Here is a 19,934-nt window from a genome sequence, read left to right on the forward strand (position 1 = left end):
TGAGCTCCCTCTGTCAGCTCCAGCTCCCCATGCAGGGACATGAGAGAAGCCTCCCACAAGGATGGTAAAGCATCAAACATCTGGGTGTCCCCTGGGCAATGTTCTTGCAGAAAGCCAATTCTTTACACCAGAAGCGACTTGCAGTTTCTCAAGTCTCTCCTGATACAGAAAAAAAGTATAAAAAACCGAAGTCCAAGTATCAGGAATAATCCACAGAAATCATAGTACACAAGTAGCATCAAAAACCAAGAACAGAAAAGGAGAATAAATCCAAAACATGGGATTCAGGAACAGTCCTCAAAACTTGGAATCATGAGACATGAACAAAAGGAAACATGGAACATGAAACTAGAAATCCCTTGACTTGACAGTAGTTCTATACTCAAACATCAACGTTGCCTGGACTGACAGACTCATCTGCTGGGCTAGTTAATATAGAGAGAAAATCATGCCTTCGCCCCTGGGAAACTAATAAGGATTTCTTGGCTAATAGCATTTTGACCTTCGTAAACTCTCCTGAGTAGCTCTATGTGTATGGAACGTAAATCTCCTATCTAACTGCTCATTAGCCTGTCCACCTGGACTTTCGTTTTCATCCTCTGAACTCCGATTTATGTCTGACCTTGCTTCCCTAGTGAACTACTTTTCAGGAATGTGGTCTTCACACACAGACCGCTCATTTTCAGTGCTTAAAATCTCTTGCTGGCTCTTCTACTGAACTGCAGACCCAGAATCTCCAGTGTCATCAGAATGACTAGTAGTCCCAGAATCCCCAGAGAGACCCGGTGTAGGCATAATCAAAGGCTGAACTACAACAGACACCTGGCTTGAAATGAAAAGGATCCAGGTGCCTTAGTAAGACCCTAAACTGAGGGGTGAGAAAAGTGGTATATAAATATTGTAAATAAATAAAATAAATAAACTAAACATGAGACAACAGTGTGATGCAGCAGATCAAAAAGGGAATGAGAGTCAATAATATCACAAGCAATCGTTTAAAAACATCACATTCCGTAATACACTAACACATTAAAATACCAAAAATCCAATCATATAATTGCAATGGCCAAGTCGTCACAATAAAATCGTTGTTCATCACCATCCATCCATATAGCCATGAGTTATTGACTCACTCGTCAAATGCCAGTTTCCAGAGCCAGGTTTTCACCTGTTTTCTAAAAGTCAGGAGAGAAGGGGCAGTTCTAATCTCCAGTAGGAGGGAGTTCCAGAGCCGAGGGGCCATCACCGAGAAGGCCCTGTCCCTCGTCCCCACCAGAGCTCCTTGAACAGGGGGGTTGACCGCTCCCTGTAAATTGCTCCGGTTATTAATCTGGCTGCCGACCGTTGGACAAATTGTAATTTCCGAGCCGTCTTTAAGGGTAGCCCTACGTAGAGTGCATTGCAGTAATCCAGTAAGAAGCTGGGAACGTTCAGTTTGGAGAAGAGAAAGTTAAGAGGGGACACTGCAAATCCCAGGATTCCATAACATTGAGCCACGGCAGTTAAAGTGCATTACATGGTTGTAAAATAATACAAAGATGGAAAACGCATTCAAGGCCAAAAGAGAAGGAAAGAAGATGGAGGACAACATTCCAACTGACCTGCAGCAGTTCAAGGTCCGACGAGTCCTCCTGCCCGGGGACCATTTCTGTGAGCATCTCCGACATGACTTTCGCGTTCCCACGCACCACGTCCAGCTCGCTGCGGAGCCGTGCGATCTCCAGCAGAAGCAGGAAAAGAGGAGAGAAAAGTGTTTGTGTTGAACTCTAGCGCCACGCGTGGGCTTTCCCTCCCAGCTACGAGGGGAAGAGGCCTCGTCCTGCCCCTCTGGCAAGGTACCTGCTCTGTGTTTGCAGTGATTGGGCTGGCAATGTTCAAAGCCGGAGCCTGTGGCGCCGAGAAAGCGGTCGGGGAGGGAGAGAAGGAACCGGAGCCCACCCTCTGATGGGATTGGGACCGGTTCATGTTGGTGGCTGGGTCAACCTCGGGAACGCTCTAGGAGGGGGAAAGGACACAAATGAAGAACAAATTATGAGGCAGAGCACTATGGGGACGCCCATCAGAAAAAGAGATGGACATTTGACATAGTTACTATTCCTTTTGGACAGCCACACACTGGAAGCACAAGTTGACTAAACCATGCAAAATACAGGAACGCACTAGATAGGGATGTCCTCTTTCACCGTCCAATTTAAATAGGGATAGAGGTATTAAACAGAACCGATAGAATCTACCATATATACATGAGTATAAGCCAAGTTTTCAGTCCTTTTTTGAGGATGAGAAAAGCCCTTCTCTGCTTATACTCGAGTCAAGGTTATTTATTATTTTACTCTGTTATTATTATTATTACTTTTATTTTTTTTACTCTATTTATTATTAATATTATTACATTAACATTATTTTATTTGATTATATTTATTACATTTATTATTTTACTCTACATATTCTAGTTATTATTACATATATTATTTTCCTTTATTTATTATTGATAATATTACATTGATTATAGTACTCTATTATTATTATTATTATTTTACTCTATTTTTATAATTATATTTATTATTTTATTTCATTATTACTGTTATTTTTACATTTGTTATTTTACTATTATTATTATTATTATTATTACATTTATTATTTTACCCTATTTTATTACTTCAGATGTTATTTTACTATTATAATTGTTATTATTACATTTATTATTTTACTCCATTATTATTATTATTACATTTCCATTATTTTACTCTCCTTATTATTATTATTACATTTATTATTTTACCCTATTTTATTATTACATTTGTAATTTTGCTCTAATATTATAGTATTATTACATTTCAGTTATTTACTCTATTTTTATAATTATATTTACTATTTTATTTCATTATTATTGTTATTATTACATTTCCATTATTTTACTCTATCATTGTTATTATTACATTTGTTATTTTACTCTTATTATTATTATTATTATTACATTTATTATTTTGTCCTATTTTATTACATTTGTTATTTTACTATTATAATTGCTATAATTACATTTATTATTTTACTCCATTATTACTGTTATTATTACATTTCCATTATTTTACTCTCATTATTATTATTATTACATTTATTATTTTACCCTATTTTATTACTACATTTGTTATTTTGCTCTGATATTATTGTATTATTACATTTCCATTATTTACTCTGTTATTATTTTTATTACATTTATTATTTTATTTTCTTTACTATTATTGGAAGGATATGTACGTACATTTACGTTGAAGAAAGTTAGAATTATGGTTTAATCAGAGTTAGACAGTCTTATCTTAAATTACAGTTGTATGTAAATATTCAAAAACATTAAACCTACTGATGCCTCAATTAATGTAATTTTATTGGTATCTATTTTTATATTGAAATTTGCCCATAGTTGGTGCATTTCCCACCCTCAGCTTATACTCAAGTCAATACGTTTTCCCCATTATTTGTGGTAAAATTAGGTGCCTCGGCTTATATTCAGGCCAGCTTATACTCGAGTATATACGGCACCTCTAAAGGGACAAAGTTATAAAGTAAACGCATTTTCTGATGACTTGGTAATATGTTTAGGACAGTGGTTCTCAACCTTCCTAATGCCGCAACCCCTTAGTACAGGTCCTCATGTTGTGGAGACCCCCAACCATAACGTTATTTTCGTTGCTACTACATAACTGTAATTTTGCTACTGTTAAGAGTCATAATGTAAATATGCAGGGCGTATTTTCATTCACTGGACCAAATTTAGCACAAATACCTGATACACCCAAAATTTGAATACTGGTGGAATTGGGGGTGATCAATTTTGTCATTTGGTAACGCTGAAGTTGCTGGGATTTATAGTTCACCTTAAATCAAAGAGCCTTCTGAACTCCATCAATGATGGAACTGAATCAAACATGGCACACAGAATTCCCATGACCAAGAGAAAATACTGGGAAGGTCTGATGGACATTGACCTTGAGTTTTTGGAGTTGTAGTTCACCTACATCCAGAGAACACTGTGGACTCAAGCAATGGTGGATCTGGATCAACTTGGCACAAATACTCAATATTCCCAAATGTGAACACTGGTAGAGTTTGGAGAAAATAGACCTTGCCATTTGGGAGTTGTAGTTATTGGGATTTATAGTTCACCCACAATGAAATAGCATTCTGAACCCCACCAACGATAGAATTGGACCAAACTTTCCACACAGAACCCCCATGACCAACAGAAAATACTGTTTTCTAATAGTCTTTGGCGACCCCTCTGACACCCCCTCGCGACCCCCACAGGGGTCCCGACCCCCAGGTTGAGAAACACTGGTTTAGGAGAACTACACATGGAGAACTATCAGGCTTTACATTTCACAAGGGTGAGACTGCAGTTCCGACTAAGAAAATGACCAAAGAGAAACAAAAAAACTTTGAGGGTTAATAGGATGTTCATAAAGTTAAACATCCCATTCAAAAAATCCAATTTATCCAACGATAATGATAGTGAGATGTGGATTTTTAAACTTCCATAGGATGAGGTCCTTACTCTCTGCGGTGTGTGGATGGGGGACAAAGCGTCGAGATCTGCCATGGGAAACTCCACTCCTTTCCTTTTGAGCTCTTCATAGATGTGAACGACTCCAGTCAAGTCGGGGCTGCTCCTGAACGCATCGGCCCAAGCCTGGCACACAGAAACAAAACAGGGGTTTCATCCACAACTAAGCTTTCCTCCCACTCGATGACCATTATGCATAGTGCTGAGATGTTTCATTTAGCAGTGGAGGTTGGATCCTGCACCACTGTTCATATCAGGCATGGGCAAACTTTGGCCTTCCAGGTGTTTTGGACTTCAACTCCCACAATTCCTAACAGCCGCGTAGGCTGTTAGGAATTGTGGGAGTTGTAGTCCAAAACACCTGGAGGGCCAAAGTTTGCCCATGCCTGCTCTATCCACTTGTATTATAGCCACATTCTTGTTATATCATCATCTCTATAAATAAAAATGTAATGTTTGTTTGTGGGATTAACAGAACTCAAAAACCACTGGACAAATTGACACAAAATTTGGACACAAGACACCTAACAACCCAATGTATGTCCTTCACTCAAAAAAAATTGAGTTTGTCATTTGGGAGTTGTAGTTGCTGGGATTTATAGTACACCTACAATCAAAGAGCACTCTGAACCCCACCAATGATGGAATTGAACCAAATTTGGCACACAGGACTCCCATGACCGACAGAAAACACCAGAAGGGTTTGGTGAGCATTGACCTTGAGTTTGGGAGTTGTAGTTCACCTACATCCAGAGAGCACTGTGGACCCAAACAATGAAGGATCTAGACCAAACTTGGCACGAATACTCCATGTGCCCAAATATGAATACAGATGGAGTTTGGGGGGGGGGGGTAGATCTTGATATTTGGGAGTTGTAGTTACTAGGATTTATAGTTCACCTACAATCAAAGAGGGTTCTGAACCCCACCAATGACAGAACTGGGGCAAACCTCCCACAAAGAACCCCCATGACCAACATAAAATACTCAAGACCATGCAGTCCAACTCCCTTCACCAGGACAACAAAACGTAATAAAGCCCTCCCAACAAAGAGCCAACCAGCCATTAATATAGATAGATATGATTCACACACAGAGAGATATAGTATCATAGATTTGAAAGGGACCCTTAAAGAAGGACAAGATATGTTGCATTTTCTAGAGTAGGCAAACCAGACACTCTCCACATCAACACTGACAAAGAAACAAGAAGAAATACTGTTTACATACAAGCATAAAAAATAACATATTAGAAACCAACACTTTGTCATTCCTTTATTTTCCAGATCACCAGACTGGGTCACAGCAACGCCTGGCAGTGGATGGCTAGTAATAATAATAATAATGTGATTATAATACAGATACTCAACCGTTGGCCATTCTAACAGCAGGGCATTAATCAGATTGAAAGCTCACATAACTTGGGCAGTCTGGGTAGTACAGACCTCAAAAAGCATTCTTCTCTTGGAAAAGATCATAATTAAAAATAAGAATGGTTCCGCAGACCTGAATGAGCGCAAGCACTTTGTCCTGGACGATGGTCGGAGGGTTGTTCTTGGGGGAGATGATTTTGACAAGGACACCATCAATGAAGTCGCGGCTGGCGACGAGGACGTGGAAGCGGTGGCCGCAGTTCTTCACGCAGGTCTCCAGGACCTGGGCAAGGGAAGAACTGTGTCACAAACGGCAGGCACAGATACAAATGCAAGCCTCTTGGGGCAATATTCCGTATCACATAGTTAAGGAGTCAGCCCTCCTTTAAGCTGAGTCACCCATCGCAGAATCATAACATCCTAAAGCTAGAAGGGACCCCAAAAATCCTATAGGCCAACCCTTTTCTACCACGCAGGCATGCAGCATAATTCTCAATATCCCCTCCATAGTATGTTGATCGGAACATTTGTTTATTTTTCTGAATTTTGTGATGCAAGGCAACACAAAGTTAGAAGTGATCCCAAAAGTTTTCCACTTCAACCCTATCCTGCCTAATTCTCTATAATAAGTTGATCAGACCGGGTTGTTGTGAGTTTTCTGGGCTATCTAGCCATATTCCAGAAGCATTCTCTCCTGACGTTTCACCCACATCTGTGGTAGGCATCCTCAGAGCTTGTGGGGTCTGTTGGAAACTAGGAAAATGGGGTTTATATATCTGTGGAATGTCCAGAGTGGGAGAAAGAACCCTTTTATGCTTGAGTCAGGTGTGAATGTTGCAACTGGCCACCTTGATTAGCCTTGAATGACCTTGAAGCTTCAAAGACTGGCTGATTCCTGCCTGGAGGAATACTTTGTTAGGAGATGTTAGCTGGCCATGATTGTTTCCTGTCTGGAATTCATCTGTTGTTTGAGTGTTCCTTCTCAACCAGAGAAGTCAGCCATAGCAGAGAACCTGATGAACCAACCTAGACACAGCATATTATTGGAGAAAACAGAAATGCTGGACCACACTGACAAACACCATGTCAGACTACACAGAGAAGCCACTGAAATCCACAAGAATGTGGACAATTTCAACAGAAAGGAGGAAACCATGAAAATGAACAAAATCTGGTTTCCAGTATTAAAAAAAACTCCACAATCAGGACAGTAAATAAAGAGCAACACTCAAACAACAGGGGAATTCCAGACAAGAATCAATCATGGCCAGATAACACCTTCCAACAAAGGATTCCCTCAGGCAGGAAGCAGCCAGGCTTTGAAGCTGCAAGGCCTTTCAATGCTAATCAAGGTGGCCAATTGCAGCATTCACACTTGCCTCAAGCAGACAAGAGTTCTTTTTCCCACCCTGGACATTATTCCACAGAGATATAAACCTCACTTGCCTAGTTTCCAAGAGACCTCACAACCCCTGAGGATGCCCGCCATAGATGTGGGTGAAACATCAGGAGATAATGCTTCTGGAACACAGCCATACAGCCCAAAAACTCACAGGAACCCAGTGATTCCAGCCATGAAAGCCTTTGACAACACATGTTGATCAGACCATTCATTTTACCTCTCTTAATTTTGTGATGTATATCTCAACTTATAATTGGCATACCAGAGTGTATGCACTAGGGCAAGGGTCCCCAAACTTTTAAAGTGGAGGGTCAGTTCACTGTTGGGGGGTGGACTTTAATTCTGTGTGCATGCGGGCACCGTGTGTGCATCAGCCATCCCACACACACGCACTTGTTGCCACTGCTGCCACACCATCACTCATGCGCTCTCACTGCACACCTGCCGTTAACGTAAACATTGTTTCCACCACACATCCGCAGCCCTTAGTTTGGGGACCTCTGCACTAAGGATTCTTTCATACAAAAATGCTTTTTGGTAGATACTCACATAGAAAAATGTACACACGTTTCCATGCATTTTTAAAAAAGAATGATCATATCTATGTGGAGTTGGATGATATAGACTTATCCCTATGAAAGGGACCATAGGCAAGAAATGGATGGATTTTTCCCTTTGTTACTACAGATTGCTCTTTCACGGCATCAGATTCATTGGTAGGTTGGCATGTTAGGAGATCAGGACTTCCCCATCAGAGTTGTTTTTGGTTTTTTCCATCTCTTCTTACCGTTAAAGCTAGCATCACTTCTCTGTAGTTTTTGTTTCCATTCAACCTCTTCTTAAGCGCTCGGATGGCATCTTTCGGGCTACAGAAAGTGGTAAGAATAAAGTGGAGAGAGGAGTAAAAACATTCCGGTTAACAAAGCCTCCGACAAAGGAATTCCCTCTTTCATCCTCATCCACTATCTAGCTAAAAGCTTTTTTGCTGTGTCAGCATTTTGGAAGATGGTGAAGGAAAGCCAGAGAAACAAAATGTTGTACTTAGCTACATGTCTATTAGTAAACAATGCATTAAAACTCATGCTGGGAAAGAGCAGGATTCAACTCTAGTTCATTAAAATTTGATTGCCTCGATAATTATTGATTAGTTTATACCTCTGCTTTCTCTTGGAGTCTCTAGGGCTGAATTTTGCCCACATCTGGTTTAAGAAAAGAGAAATTGGCTTTTTATTGAGCATTGTTTCTTAACCTTCCTAATGCTGTGACCCCCGAATATAGTTCCTCATGTTGTGGTGACCCCACAATCATAAAATTGTTTTAGTTGCAAACTGTAATTTTACTACTGTTATGCATCATAATGTAAATATCAGATATGCAGGATATATTTTCATTCACTGGACCAAATTTGGTACAAATACCCAATTCACCCAAATTTGAATACTGTTGGGGTTGGGAGGGGATTTATTTTTGTCATTTGGGAGTTGTAGTTGCTGGGATTTATAGTTCATCTACAATCAAAGATCATTCTGAACTCCACCAATGATGGAATTGAATCAAACTTGGCACACAGAACCAACAAAAAATACTTGGAGGGTTTGGTGGGCATTGATCTTGCATTTTGGAGTTGTAGTTCACCTATATCCAGACAGCACTGTGGACTCAAACAATGATGGATCTGGACCAAACTTGGCACGAATCTCAGTATGCACAAATGTGAACACTGGTGGAGTTTGAGGACAATAGACCATGACATTTGGGAGTTGTAGTTTCTGGGATTCATAATTCACCTACAATCAAAGAGCATTGTGAACCCCACCAACGATAGAATTGGGCCAAACTTCCCACACAGAACCCCCATGATCAACAGAAAATATTGCGTTTTCTGATGGTCTTTGGCGACCCCTCTGACACCCCCTCGCGACCAGGGGCGGCTCAACCCATTACGCAAAGTAAGCATTTGCAGTATAGTTGATTTTGCCCAGGGGCGCTCTTGGGGGAAAATAGACCTTGACATATGAGAGTTGTAGTTACTGGGATGTATAGTTCACCTACAATCAAATAGCATTCTGAACTCCACCAATGATGGGATTGAACCAAATATGGCACACAAAACTCCCACGACGAACAGAAAATATATATCAGTGATTGGTTGGGGGGGGGGGGCAAAATACTGTCTGCTTACCATTGAAAATTACCCAGGGCCACCTCTGCTCGCGACCCCCCCAGGGGTCTCTACCACCAAGTTGAGAAACGCTTAGAGCCTTGGTGTATGTAAGCAGCAATGCTTCCCTAGGTCTTCAGGTAGAGTCTTCATCCATTTGGAGGTGGAGGGATTGAAACCTGGGACCTTACAGCATTACAAACAGATGCAGGCACCTACCCTTCTTCTGTCTCATTGATGATGTCACATATTTCCATGTTCAAGGTCCAGTCTTCACTCTGGAGCGATCCATCCGTGGCCTTTTCTAAAAGAGCAGAAAGAGAAAATAAAGGCAAGACATTTGGTCACCCTTCTAGGGAATCAAAGGCCAATTCAGAGACAAAGGCATGACCCAGATGGTGTGAAATTGTACCAGCTGGAAATGACACAGTCACTTGCAGGACATGATTCTCCTTCGCTCCAACATGCCAGAAAAACTGGTCCCGAAACCTGTAAAATTGGCCTGCTGCTGACCTGTAACACAGAGGAATCTTTGCCTTGGACATCACCTTAAGAAGCTTCCAGGAACATGGGGATGGTTTATGGGAACTGTAGTCCATAACAGCTTGCAGACCTAAGGTTCTCCAACCCTGCCGTGTGACATGATAGCTCCCAAATGAGGTGTGCTGGAGATAACCCTCCCCAAAAACCCCAACAGCATCCTTTTGCTCCTAAATCTACTCCTGCAGCAACTTAGCTTTTTATTCTCCAGTAGTAAACAAACTGGGAGTACCGGTTGCACAAAGGAGAGGCCCACAATTATGAGTTAGCCTTGACCAGGCGGTGAAAATGTGTCAAACGCCAACGGGGACAGCAGTGGTGTAGAATAGAAATATAACAACTGTGACAAACATGGGTGGGTCCTAATAAGCATCATGATTTTAGGGCGGCTTTCTCTTCACCTTCCCTTGTGTATCTTGAGATGTTTACAGCCCTGAGATGTGGCGTGTGAAAGGACTGTGTTTCCAAAACCACTTACAAGCTCCAGTGACTGGGAGAAAAAGAAATCACTGGTTATATCACAACTCTCAGAATCGCCTACAATTTATGGCTCTGAGAAGTCAGTCTCCCCTTCAAGTCTTTCCAAGCTGTATGCTCTCCTAAACCTCCTTGTATCAGTTCCATTATCAAGGGGTGTCTGCGCCCTACACCACTGGAGAAATTACACTGTTTAGCCGGTATCGCACCACCTGACATCCGCCAGGAAGTAGCAACCAATAGTGAAAGGACCAAGGCAGTGACATCTCCAGCTCATCCCCTGTTTGGATATCAGCCAGCACGTGAACGACTTAAATCAAGAAATAGTTTTCTTAGATCTACAGAGACACTCGCTGGAACACCTCAGCAAGCGAGAGTCCAAAAGTGGCAGGCTCAAACCCAGAACCTCAATCAATGGCTGATACCAAATGAGACACTACCCCCCCCCCCCCCCGGGCATACAGAAAACTGGGTGACTTGGAAGGTGCTGAACAGACTGCGCTCTGGCACCACAAGATGCGGAACCAATCTTAAGAAATGGGGCTATAAAGTGGAATCCACGACATGCGAGTGTGGAGAAGAGCAAACCACTGACCACCTGCTGCAATGCAACTTGAGCCCTGCCACATGCACAATGGAGGACCTTCTTGCGGCAACACCAGGGGCACTCCAAGTGGCCAGATACTGGTCAAAGGACATTTAATCAACTACCAAGCTTGCAAACTTCGTGTTTTGTCTGTTTGTTTTGTTAAAAATGTAATACAAATGTCTGGTTGCTCCTGACACGATAAATGAATACATAAATCAGTTTCAAGCCCCCATCAAGCCTCTACTTAAATATGAACCTCCAATTTCAGAGGAAGTACACCTCAGTATCAGACCAAAATACTACTCTTGCTTTGATTGTTACGTTCCCAAACAAACAGAAAACCCAACAAAAGAGGAGAACTGGCACAACCAAAATAGCAAACCGAGACTAAAGGAACCTGCCCTTGAGTTCCAAGCCCCACGCAGATCCAGCGAAGTTGGGTTTTTAAAAGATGTTTGTTCAAAGGCAATCACTGTTGGAAAAGTAAATATTTTCAAACACTTAAAACTGTGTTATTCCTGATTAGAAATAATGATAAAGCATGTCTGAGATTCATATAATATTGTAAAACTGGATCACCCAGCAGCCCCTACCCATCATAGCCAATAATGATGAATGTTGGGAGCTGCAATCCAACAGCATGAGAAGGGCTGCCTCTCAGGATAAAGCTTGGAAAGTTCGGCTTAAAATACAATGGGCCCTTGGTATCCGCTGAAGTTCAATTCTAAGACCCTTTGCAGATCCCATTCTAAACAATGGTGTAGTATTTATTTATAGTGTCAGGGGCAGAACAAACAGTTGCATTGCATTTTTAACAAACAATCAAAACACAAAGTTTGCAAGCTTGGTAGTTGATTAAATGTCCTTTGACCAGTATCTGGCCACATGGAGTGCCTCTGGTGTTGCCGCAAGGAGGTCCTCCATTGTGCATGTGGCAGGGGTCAGGTTGCATTGCAGCAGGTGGTCTGTAGTTTGCTCTTCTCCACACTCGCATGCCGTGGATTCCACTTTGTAGCCCCATTTCTTAAGGTTGGTTCTGCATCTCACGGTGCCAGAGCACAGTCTGTTGAGCGCCTTCCAAGTCGCCCAGTTTTATGTGTGCCCAGGGGGGAGTCTCTCATTTGGTATCAGCCATTGATTGAGGTTCTGGGTTTGAGCCTGCCACTTTTCGACTCTCGCTTGCTGAGGTGTTCCAGCAAGTGTCTCTGTAGATCTTAGAAAACTATTTCTTGATTTAAGTCGTTGACGTGCTGGCTGATACCCAAACAAGGGATGAGCTGGAGATGTCTCTGCCTTGGTCCTTTCACTATTGGCTGCTACTTCCCAACCGATGTCAGGTAGTGCAATACCGGCTAAGCAGTGTAATTTCTCCAGTGGTGTAGGGCACAGACACCCAGTGATAACGCGGCATGTCTCATTAAGAGCCACATCTACTGATTTAGCATGGTGAGATATGTTCCACACTGGGCGTAGTAAAATATAATTATGTAAAATAGTAAAATCAATATTTCTTTTTTGAATTAAAAAAATTTCCAAGCTCTGGTGGTCTCTACCATCAACTTATTACTATATGGTATCAGTCACAACATGTACCCACAGGGGGGAATATTAAATGCCTTCATACATATTAATACTTGATTAGAGACATTAAGGAAAGGTAGAGGGGTTCCTTCAAAGACAGAACCTATAAAAAGTATTTGCCGAAGGAGGCAAGTGCAGAAATAGCCAGCAGGATAGAACCGATGTTCTGCTTTGAGTGAAGCCTGGTGCTCTTGAGATATCCTGCCTGCTTTTTCAGGCCTAGGGGCTTTCCACTTCAGAACAGAGGCACCCTATAGCTCTGCAACAGGGCTTGCACTGTTCAGAAAAACCCTCCAACTCGTGGGAACTGTCTATAATGAAACAGAGAGATACTCAGAGTCACTGGTTCAGGGTTGCAAGGAAAGGTCAGCTGCAAATCTCAAATGGGATTCCCATGACATCTGTTCCTCCCCACCATCAGTATCCTCATTCAAAACAGGTCAAAGCCTGTGCTAACCCCAAGAACAAAGGGGCAGGACTTGTGTGCCCCAAACTGGGATACTTCTTTGTTTCCCAAATCGGAGGGGGGGCTTTGCATAACAACCATCTAGTTTCGTAGCCTGCTAAAGCACAACAAGTATGGCAAAGGAAAGGGCGACGATAGTCAGATCCTTGCCTGCTTTGCCAAACATGTTGTCGCCATCACAACCTGAGGCAAGACCCACAAATGTCACCAGTTATGACCATACTGAGAAGAGTGGGAGGAAGAGAATCAAAGCAACAAAAAGAAGACAGTGAAAATCTTTTGCTATCAAGGAAAGCCTTCTTTTCTTTCTAAGCTCCAGCAAAAGCCCCAAAGGACCAATATGCTCCATACCTTTCACTTCCTATTCTCCAAACCTCCCTCCTCTGTGGGATGAGAATTTTGTGGCCTTCCTGATATGGGATCTAAGATGGCTCACAAGTCCAAATATAATTTGTTTTGGGGGTTTTTTTTGGTCGTGTCAGGAGTGACTTGAGAAACTGCAAGTCACTTCTGGTGTGAGAGAATTGGCCGTCTGCAAGGACATTGCCCAGGGGACGCCCAGATGTTTTAATGTTTTACCATCCTCGTGGGAGGCTTCTCTCATGTCTCCGCATGAAGAGCTGGAGCTGATAGAGGGAGCTCATCCGCGCTCTCTCCAGATTCGAACCTGTGACCTGCCGGTCTTCAGTCCTGCCAGCACAGGGGTTTAACCCACTGCACCACTGGGGACTCCACACCAAATATAGATCTATAAATACAATACCTATAAATATCATTAGATCTATAAATCACCCAGAGGCTCAAAAGCAATAGAATAAACAGCTGTCTTAAAAACATCAATTTAACGTGCATCATTTCGTGACACAGTAATTCAGTTAGGATATATGATTTATTGCTTATTTCACATAGACTCAGAAGTCTCTCATTATGTTCATGTGACACATCTATGACCACAGTCAACACTTTAACATGTTGCAAAACATGGTTTGGAAAGCTCTAATTTAAACAGTTAAAACATGAACACAACATAACAATGCTGCAAATAAACACCAATTAAATAACTTCTGCAGCTGCCAATCAAACACTTCAGGAAGTAAGAATGTCTTTGGGTTGTTGTAGGTTTTTTCAGGCTATATGGCCATGTTCTAGAGGCATTTCTCTATGGCCATATAGCCCGAAAAAACCTACAACAACCCAGTGATTCCGGCCATGAAAGCCTTCGACAATATAAGAATGTCTTTGCCATCTGAAAGAAAACAAAGAGGGGCTCAACCAAGCCTTTTGTGGGAGGGAATTCCATTGCCTGGGGCCAGACACCAAGAAGGCCCTGTCTCCTATTATTATTATTATTATTATTATTATTATTATTCCAGCTTTTTTTCTCTTGATTGAGATGAAAAGCGGCTTACAACCCTCAAAAACAACACAATTTAAAATAACACAACAAAGAAATATTAAGATAGAATTAAAAGTACAAGTCAATTAAAATCACTTAAAATGTTTAAAATAATCAAAATAATCGAATGTCCTCATCAATTGTGATGGAATAGGGACCAACAAAGATGTGGTTAGATGTCGAGACAGCTTAGAGCAGGGGTCCTCAAACTAAGGCCCAGGGGCTGGATACGGCCCTCCACGGTCATTTACCCGGCCCTCGCTCAGGGTCAAACTAAGTCTGAAACAACTTGAAAGCACACAACAACAACAACAATCCTATCTCAGCCAAAAGCAGTCCCACACTTCCCATTGAAATACTAATAAGTTCATTTTTTTAAAAAAAAAGTTCTTCATTTTAATTATTGTATTGTTTTAAAGTGTTTTTTGCACTACAAATAAGATATATGCAATGTGCATAGGGAATTCATGTTTTTTTCAAATTATAATCTGGCCCTCCAACAGTTTAAGGGACTGTGACCTGGCCCTCTGTTTAAAAAGTTTGAGGACGCCAGGCTTAGAGGAATGTTGGGACCTGAATTTGAATGCCACAAATTGGAAGATAAGAAGAGAAATCAAAAGGACAGAGATAAATTACTGAACTGAAATGACTAAAATTAATTTCTGCAGGAGACAAATGCACAATTCAACATTTAGGCCACAATAATCAAATGTGGGATGGGAGAAACATGGCTCAGCAATAACCACATGCAAAAACGACCTCAGGGTTATTGATTGCAAGCTGACACTGCGCCAGCAGTGTGATGCAGCAGCTATGACAGTGAATGCCATTTTGACCTGCATTAACAGAGGTATACTTTCCAAGTCGAGATAAATAATAATCCCACTGCTTTCTGCATTGGTCGGGCCTTATATGGAGTATTGCTTGCTATTTTTGAAAAAGGATATGGACAAACTGGAGCAAGATCAGAGAAGAGGTACGGAAAACAAAACCTATGAGGAAAGGTTGCAGAAGTGGAGCACGTGTAAGTGGAAGAATGAGAGAATAGATTGTTCTCTTCAAAAAATAAAACAACAACAACCTCAAATGCTTTCATAGAAAAGCCTCTTCTCTGAGCCATGGCAGTTCAAGTGCTGCCAAACTGCATTCATTCTCCTGGGCATCACATTTCCATAGCCTCCATACAGATCCCACCAGGATACTGACCAGCAGGAGGAATTTCCCTTCTCTTTTGCCCAGAAACCACATTTATCCTGAAAAACTGGTTAACCACAGGAATATGCTGCCAGTCTCTGAAAACAAAGAACCATTGCCAGATTATACTGTATTCACTATCAAGAATGTACTGCACTTGTTCCCTAGTTGTTTTAAAATGTCAGTGTCCTCCGCAGCAGGCCAAAGTTATAGATTTCCTGACTTAAATTATGCAACACTCCCCTCTTTTAAGAACATTCAGTTGATCGTAAAAATCAATGTCATCATGTCCCTTGTGCCTTGACACAAGCCTTTTGCAGTGCTTAACACTCCGCCTTAGTCATTGTTTTTGGAAGCCAAGAAAACCACAGCCTCTGAACTCTGACTCAATCAGAAAGTTGCTCTAAACCAGGGGTTCCAAACTTTTTTTTTGGCCCTGCCCCCACTAAGCCTCTATAAAATACTGATGCCCCCCACTCCCACCGTGACATATAATTCTTATTAATGTGTACTCCTATTTATTCACACTGAGGGAGCCTAAAAGGCCACGAACGTGATCTAAACCAGCTTTCAAAAAAACATAGTTTCCATGAAAGAGAAAAATAAACAAATGAATGAATTAATGTGCATCGAATTCAGGGACATTCAAGTGTCCAACTTCATTGCGCGTCTTTGGTGAGAAGACACGAGAATAATATCCTGATACCTGATGATCAACATTTTCTTTAATGTGGCTCTTAATGAGACATGCCGCATTATCACAGGGTGTCTGCGCCCTACACCACTGGAGAAATTACACTGCTTAGCCGGTATTGCACCACCTGACATCCGCCGGGAAGTTGCAGCCAATAGTGAAAGGACCAAGGCAGAGACATCTCCAGCTCATCCCTTGTTTGGGTATCAGCCTGCACGTCAACGACTTAAATCAAGAAATAGTTTTCTTAGATCTACAGAGACAATCACTGGAACACCTCAGCAAGCGAGAGTTCAAAAGTGGCAGTCTCAAACCCAGCACCTCAATCCGTGGGTGATACCAGATGAGAGACTCCCCCCTGGGCACACAGAAGACTGGGCGACTTGGAAGGCGCTGAACAGACTGCGCTCTGGCACCACGAGATGCAGAGCCAATCTTAAGAAATGGGGCTACAAAGTGGAATCCACGACATGCGAGTGTGGAGAAGAGCAAACCACTGACCATCTGCTGCAATGCAACCTGAGCCCTGCTACATGCACAATGGAGGACCTTCTTGCAGCAACACCAGAGGCACTCCAAGTGGCCAGATACTGGTCAAAGGACATTTAATCAGCTACCAAGTCTGCAAAATTTGTGGGTTTTTTTTAATCTGTTTGTTTGTTTTGTTCTGTTAGAAATGTAATACAATGTTCTGGTTGCGGATGACACGATAAATAAATAAATAAAACATTTTCTTGCGGTTGATCCATCTTTTTTATTTCTTGTGTCCATACAAAAATATGGACTTACTTATGAGCGTAATAATTGTGGATTTTTCCACAGATGTCTTGCTGCATTCATACGCAGAACAAAAATACATTTTAATCTATTTTGTATAGCATGTCATGTTAAAAGAATATTGAGAGGAGTGGAATGAAAGTGGCTTCCCTTTTCTGGGCTCATGGACTCTCTAGTTTACTCTATGCCAGTGGTTCCCAACCTGGGGTCCCCAGATGTTTTTGGCCTTCAACTCCCAGAAATCCTAACAGCTGGTAAACTGACTTGAATTTCTGGGAGTTGTAAGCCAAAAACATCTGGGGACCCCAGGTTGAGAACCACTGCTCTATGCTCTTTCCACTCCTCTCTTTCACCTGCTCCACTAACACCAGCTGACTGCCCTGGACATTCGGATTTTAATTTTTTAAATGTGTATATTACAATACATATTTATAGGCAGTAGATGAGGCCCCTAGAACCATAAGGAATGCAAAAAACATGATTAAGAACTCATTCTCAAATTGTCCCCCTTGAAAATCAAATGGTCCCCACCCCCACCCCATGTGCATGAGCCCCACGTTGGGAACCAAGGTTCTTAACCTTCCTGGCAGTTCCAGATACCTTAATTCAGATTATTGTAGGGTTGCACAAGTTGCATAAGGCCCCTCAGAATCTAGGACACTATGAACAATTTTTATCCAGAGTTTTTTCTCGCATCTCCTCTCCCCTCTACACAGCACCTTTGCCCACACAGTTCAGTACTCTCTCGCCTACTACTCAATACGTTTTCTTCACATGCTTTGCAACCATCAGACCACTTCACAGACTTAAAGGAAGACCTGCAAGAAAGAACTGGCTTCTTAAGGGGGGAAATCCTGTCATTCTGCAAACTGTTTCCAAATGCCCTGAGTCCTTATATTGGAGGAAGACTGGATAAAAACAAAGTAATAAGTAATAAGAAATATAAACCATCGCTGTTGTTAATGGTAAGCCAAGTAAATCTTACAAAACCTACATGGATATGGACAAGAAATGGTTGGAGACGCATAAGAAATGTTTTCCCAAATGTAAGATATTTAGACCCAAGTCGTGGAGCTTGAACTGGGGAGAATGACATTTTTGTCAATACGGCAAACATTGTTTTTCAGCACTTTATATTGACAAAAAGGCATTGTTGTTGTTGTTGTTGTTATCAGAGGAAGTAGGGGCAAGATATGGGGGTGCATTTACACTGTAGAATTAATCAAATTTAGCACTCTTTGGCAAGGAAAACTACAACTGCCAGGATTCTATCACATTAGTGCCATGACAGTTCAAGTGGTGTCAAACTGTATTCATTCTCCAGTGTAGATGCACCCTTGGAGACAATGCATTTTTAATTTGAGCAACTGGAGAAGGCAGTATCTGGAACTTTCTACTTACTCAGTTAAGTTCTGTGTGCTAATCACTCAAAATATATAATTACCTATCTACCTATATCTGTATACAAATATATGTTAATGCCTATATAGAGATATACACATATCTATCCATGTTATACAAATATAGGTATGTGTGTGTGTGTGTGTGTATATATATATCCATACAAACACACATTTATGTATCATATATAGATTACTGTAAGCTGCTTTGAGTCTGTTTCTTAGAGAGAAAAAGCAGGGTATAAATAATAATAATAATATCTATATATAGATATTTATGGATATCTATCAATATAAAGAAATAGACATACAGATCTATCCAAATATAAACACACATATTTATTGATATACATATCTATATAAAGAAAAATGTAATGTTCATTTGTGGGATTAACATAACTCAAAAACCACTGGACGAATTGACACCAAATTTGGACACAATACATCTATCAGGCCAACAAGTGACCATCACTCATAAAAACACTAAAAAACACAGCAGAAGAGACTTAAATAGCCAAAAAGCACATTACAATGCATGCGCAAAACCACATTTATATATGCAAATACACATATATACACATATATACAAAATATAAATATCTAACCAAATAGAAACAAACATATTTATAGATATACATATCTATCCATAAACAGATATAGATACATATTTATCTATATAAAGATATAGATATGCATATCTATCTACCTGTCTAAAGATATCAATCTATCTATAGATAGACATCACTATCTTTATATGTCTATTTATAGATAGATAGATATATGGATAAATATCTATCTATCTATCCCTACACAAATATCCATATACAGATATTGTATACATACTAGATATCTATCCATATCCACCACCTGTCACATCAGCACTTTTAACCTGTACCCATTACATTGGCCCGCCCCTGTTTTCTTGTGTTTTTGGTGTATTGTTTTATTGTTTTGTTGTTTGATATTGTTTTAATTTCTTTGATTTGTTTTAAGTTGTGTATTTTGTTGTGCTATGTTTTTATTGAGGCCTTGGCCTGTGTAAGCCGCATCGAGTCCTTCAGGAGATGATAGTGGGGTACAAATAAAGTTAATAATAATAATAATAATAATAAAGATACTGATATAGATCTCCATCTATCCATATGAAGATAGATATATAGATATACATTTCTATCCTTATTTAATATATAAATATACATGAATATATATAGATATAGATAAATATACATCTCTCATCTGTATACAGATATACATATAAATATTTAATCTATATAAAGATATAACAATAACATTTTATTATGGTCCAAAGACCCTTATTATATA

At 40.7% G+C, this 19,934-nt stretch overlaps 1 protein-coding gene across 7 annotated transcripts in view; it reads right to left on the bottom strand.

The window, feature by feature from the left end:
* The window catches only part of LOC132782118 (TOM1-like protein 2), a 50,878-nt gene that overhangs the window by 29,688 nt on the left and 1,256 nt on the right, over positions 1-19,934 (bottom strand). For 4 of the 7 annotated variants that reach the window (XM_067461254.1, XM_067461252.1, XM_067461251.1 and 1 more), the window contains exons 2-7: positions 9,717-9,801; positions 8,124-8,202; positions 6,068-6,217; positions 4,553-4,687; positions 1,840-1,995; positions 1,602-1,718 (exon numbers count right to left, since the gene is read on the bottom strand). In XM_067461254.1, coding sequence (XP_067317355.1) covers positions 1,602-1,718; positions 1,840-1,995; positions 4,553-4,687; positions 6,068-6,217; positions 8,124-8,202; positions 9,717-9,801 — 722 coding nt within the window. Of the gene's footprint in view, positions 1-1,601; positions 1,721-1,838; positions 1,996-4,552; positions 4,688-6,067; positions 6,218-8,123; positions 8,203-9,716; positions 9,802-19,934 lie in introns of all 7 variants that reach the window. The other 3 variants (XM_067461253.1, XM_067461248.1, XM_067461250.1) reach the window with 1 other exon arrangement.

This window comes from Anolis sagrei, chromosome Y, assembly GCF_037176765.1.
Source record: "Anolis sagrei isolate rAnoSag1 chromosome Y, rAnoSag1.mat, whole genome shotgun sequence".
NCBI classification, from domain to species: domain Eukaryota; kingdom Metazoa; phylum Chordata; class Lepidosauria; order Squamata; family Dactyloidae; genus Anolis; species Anolis sagrei.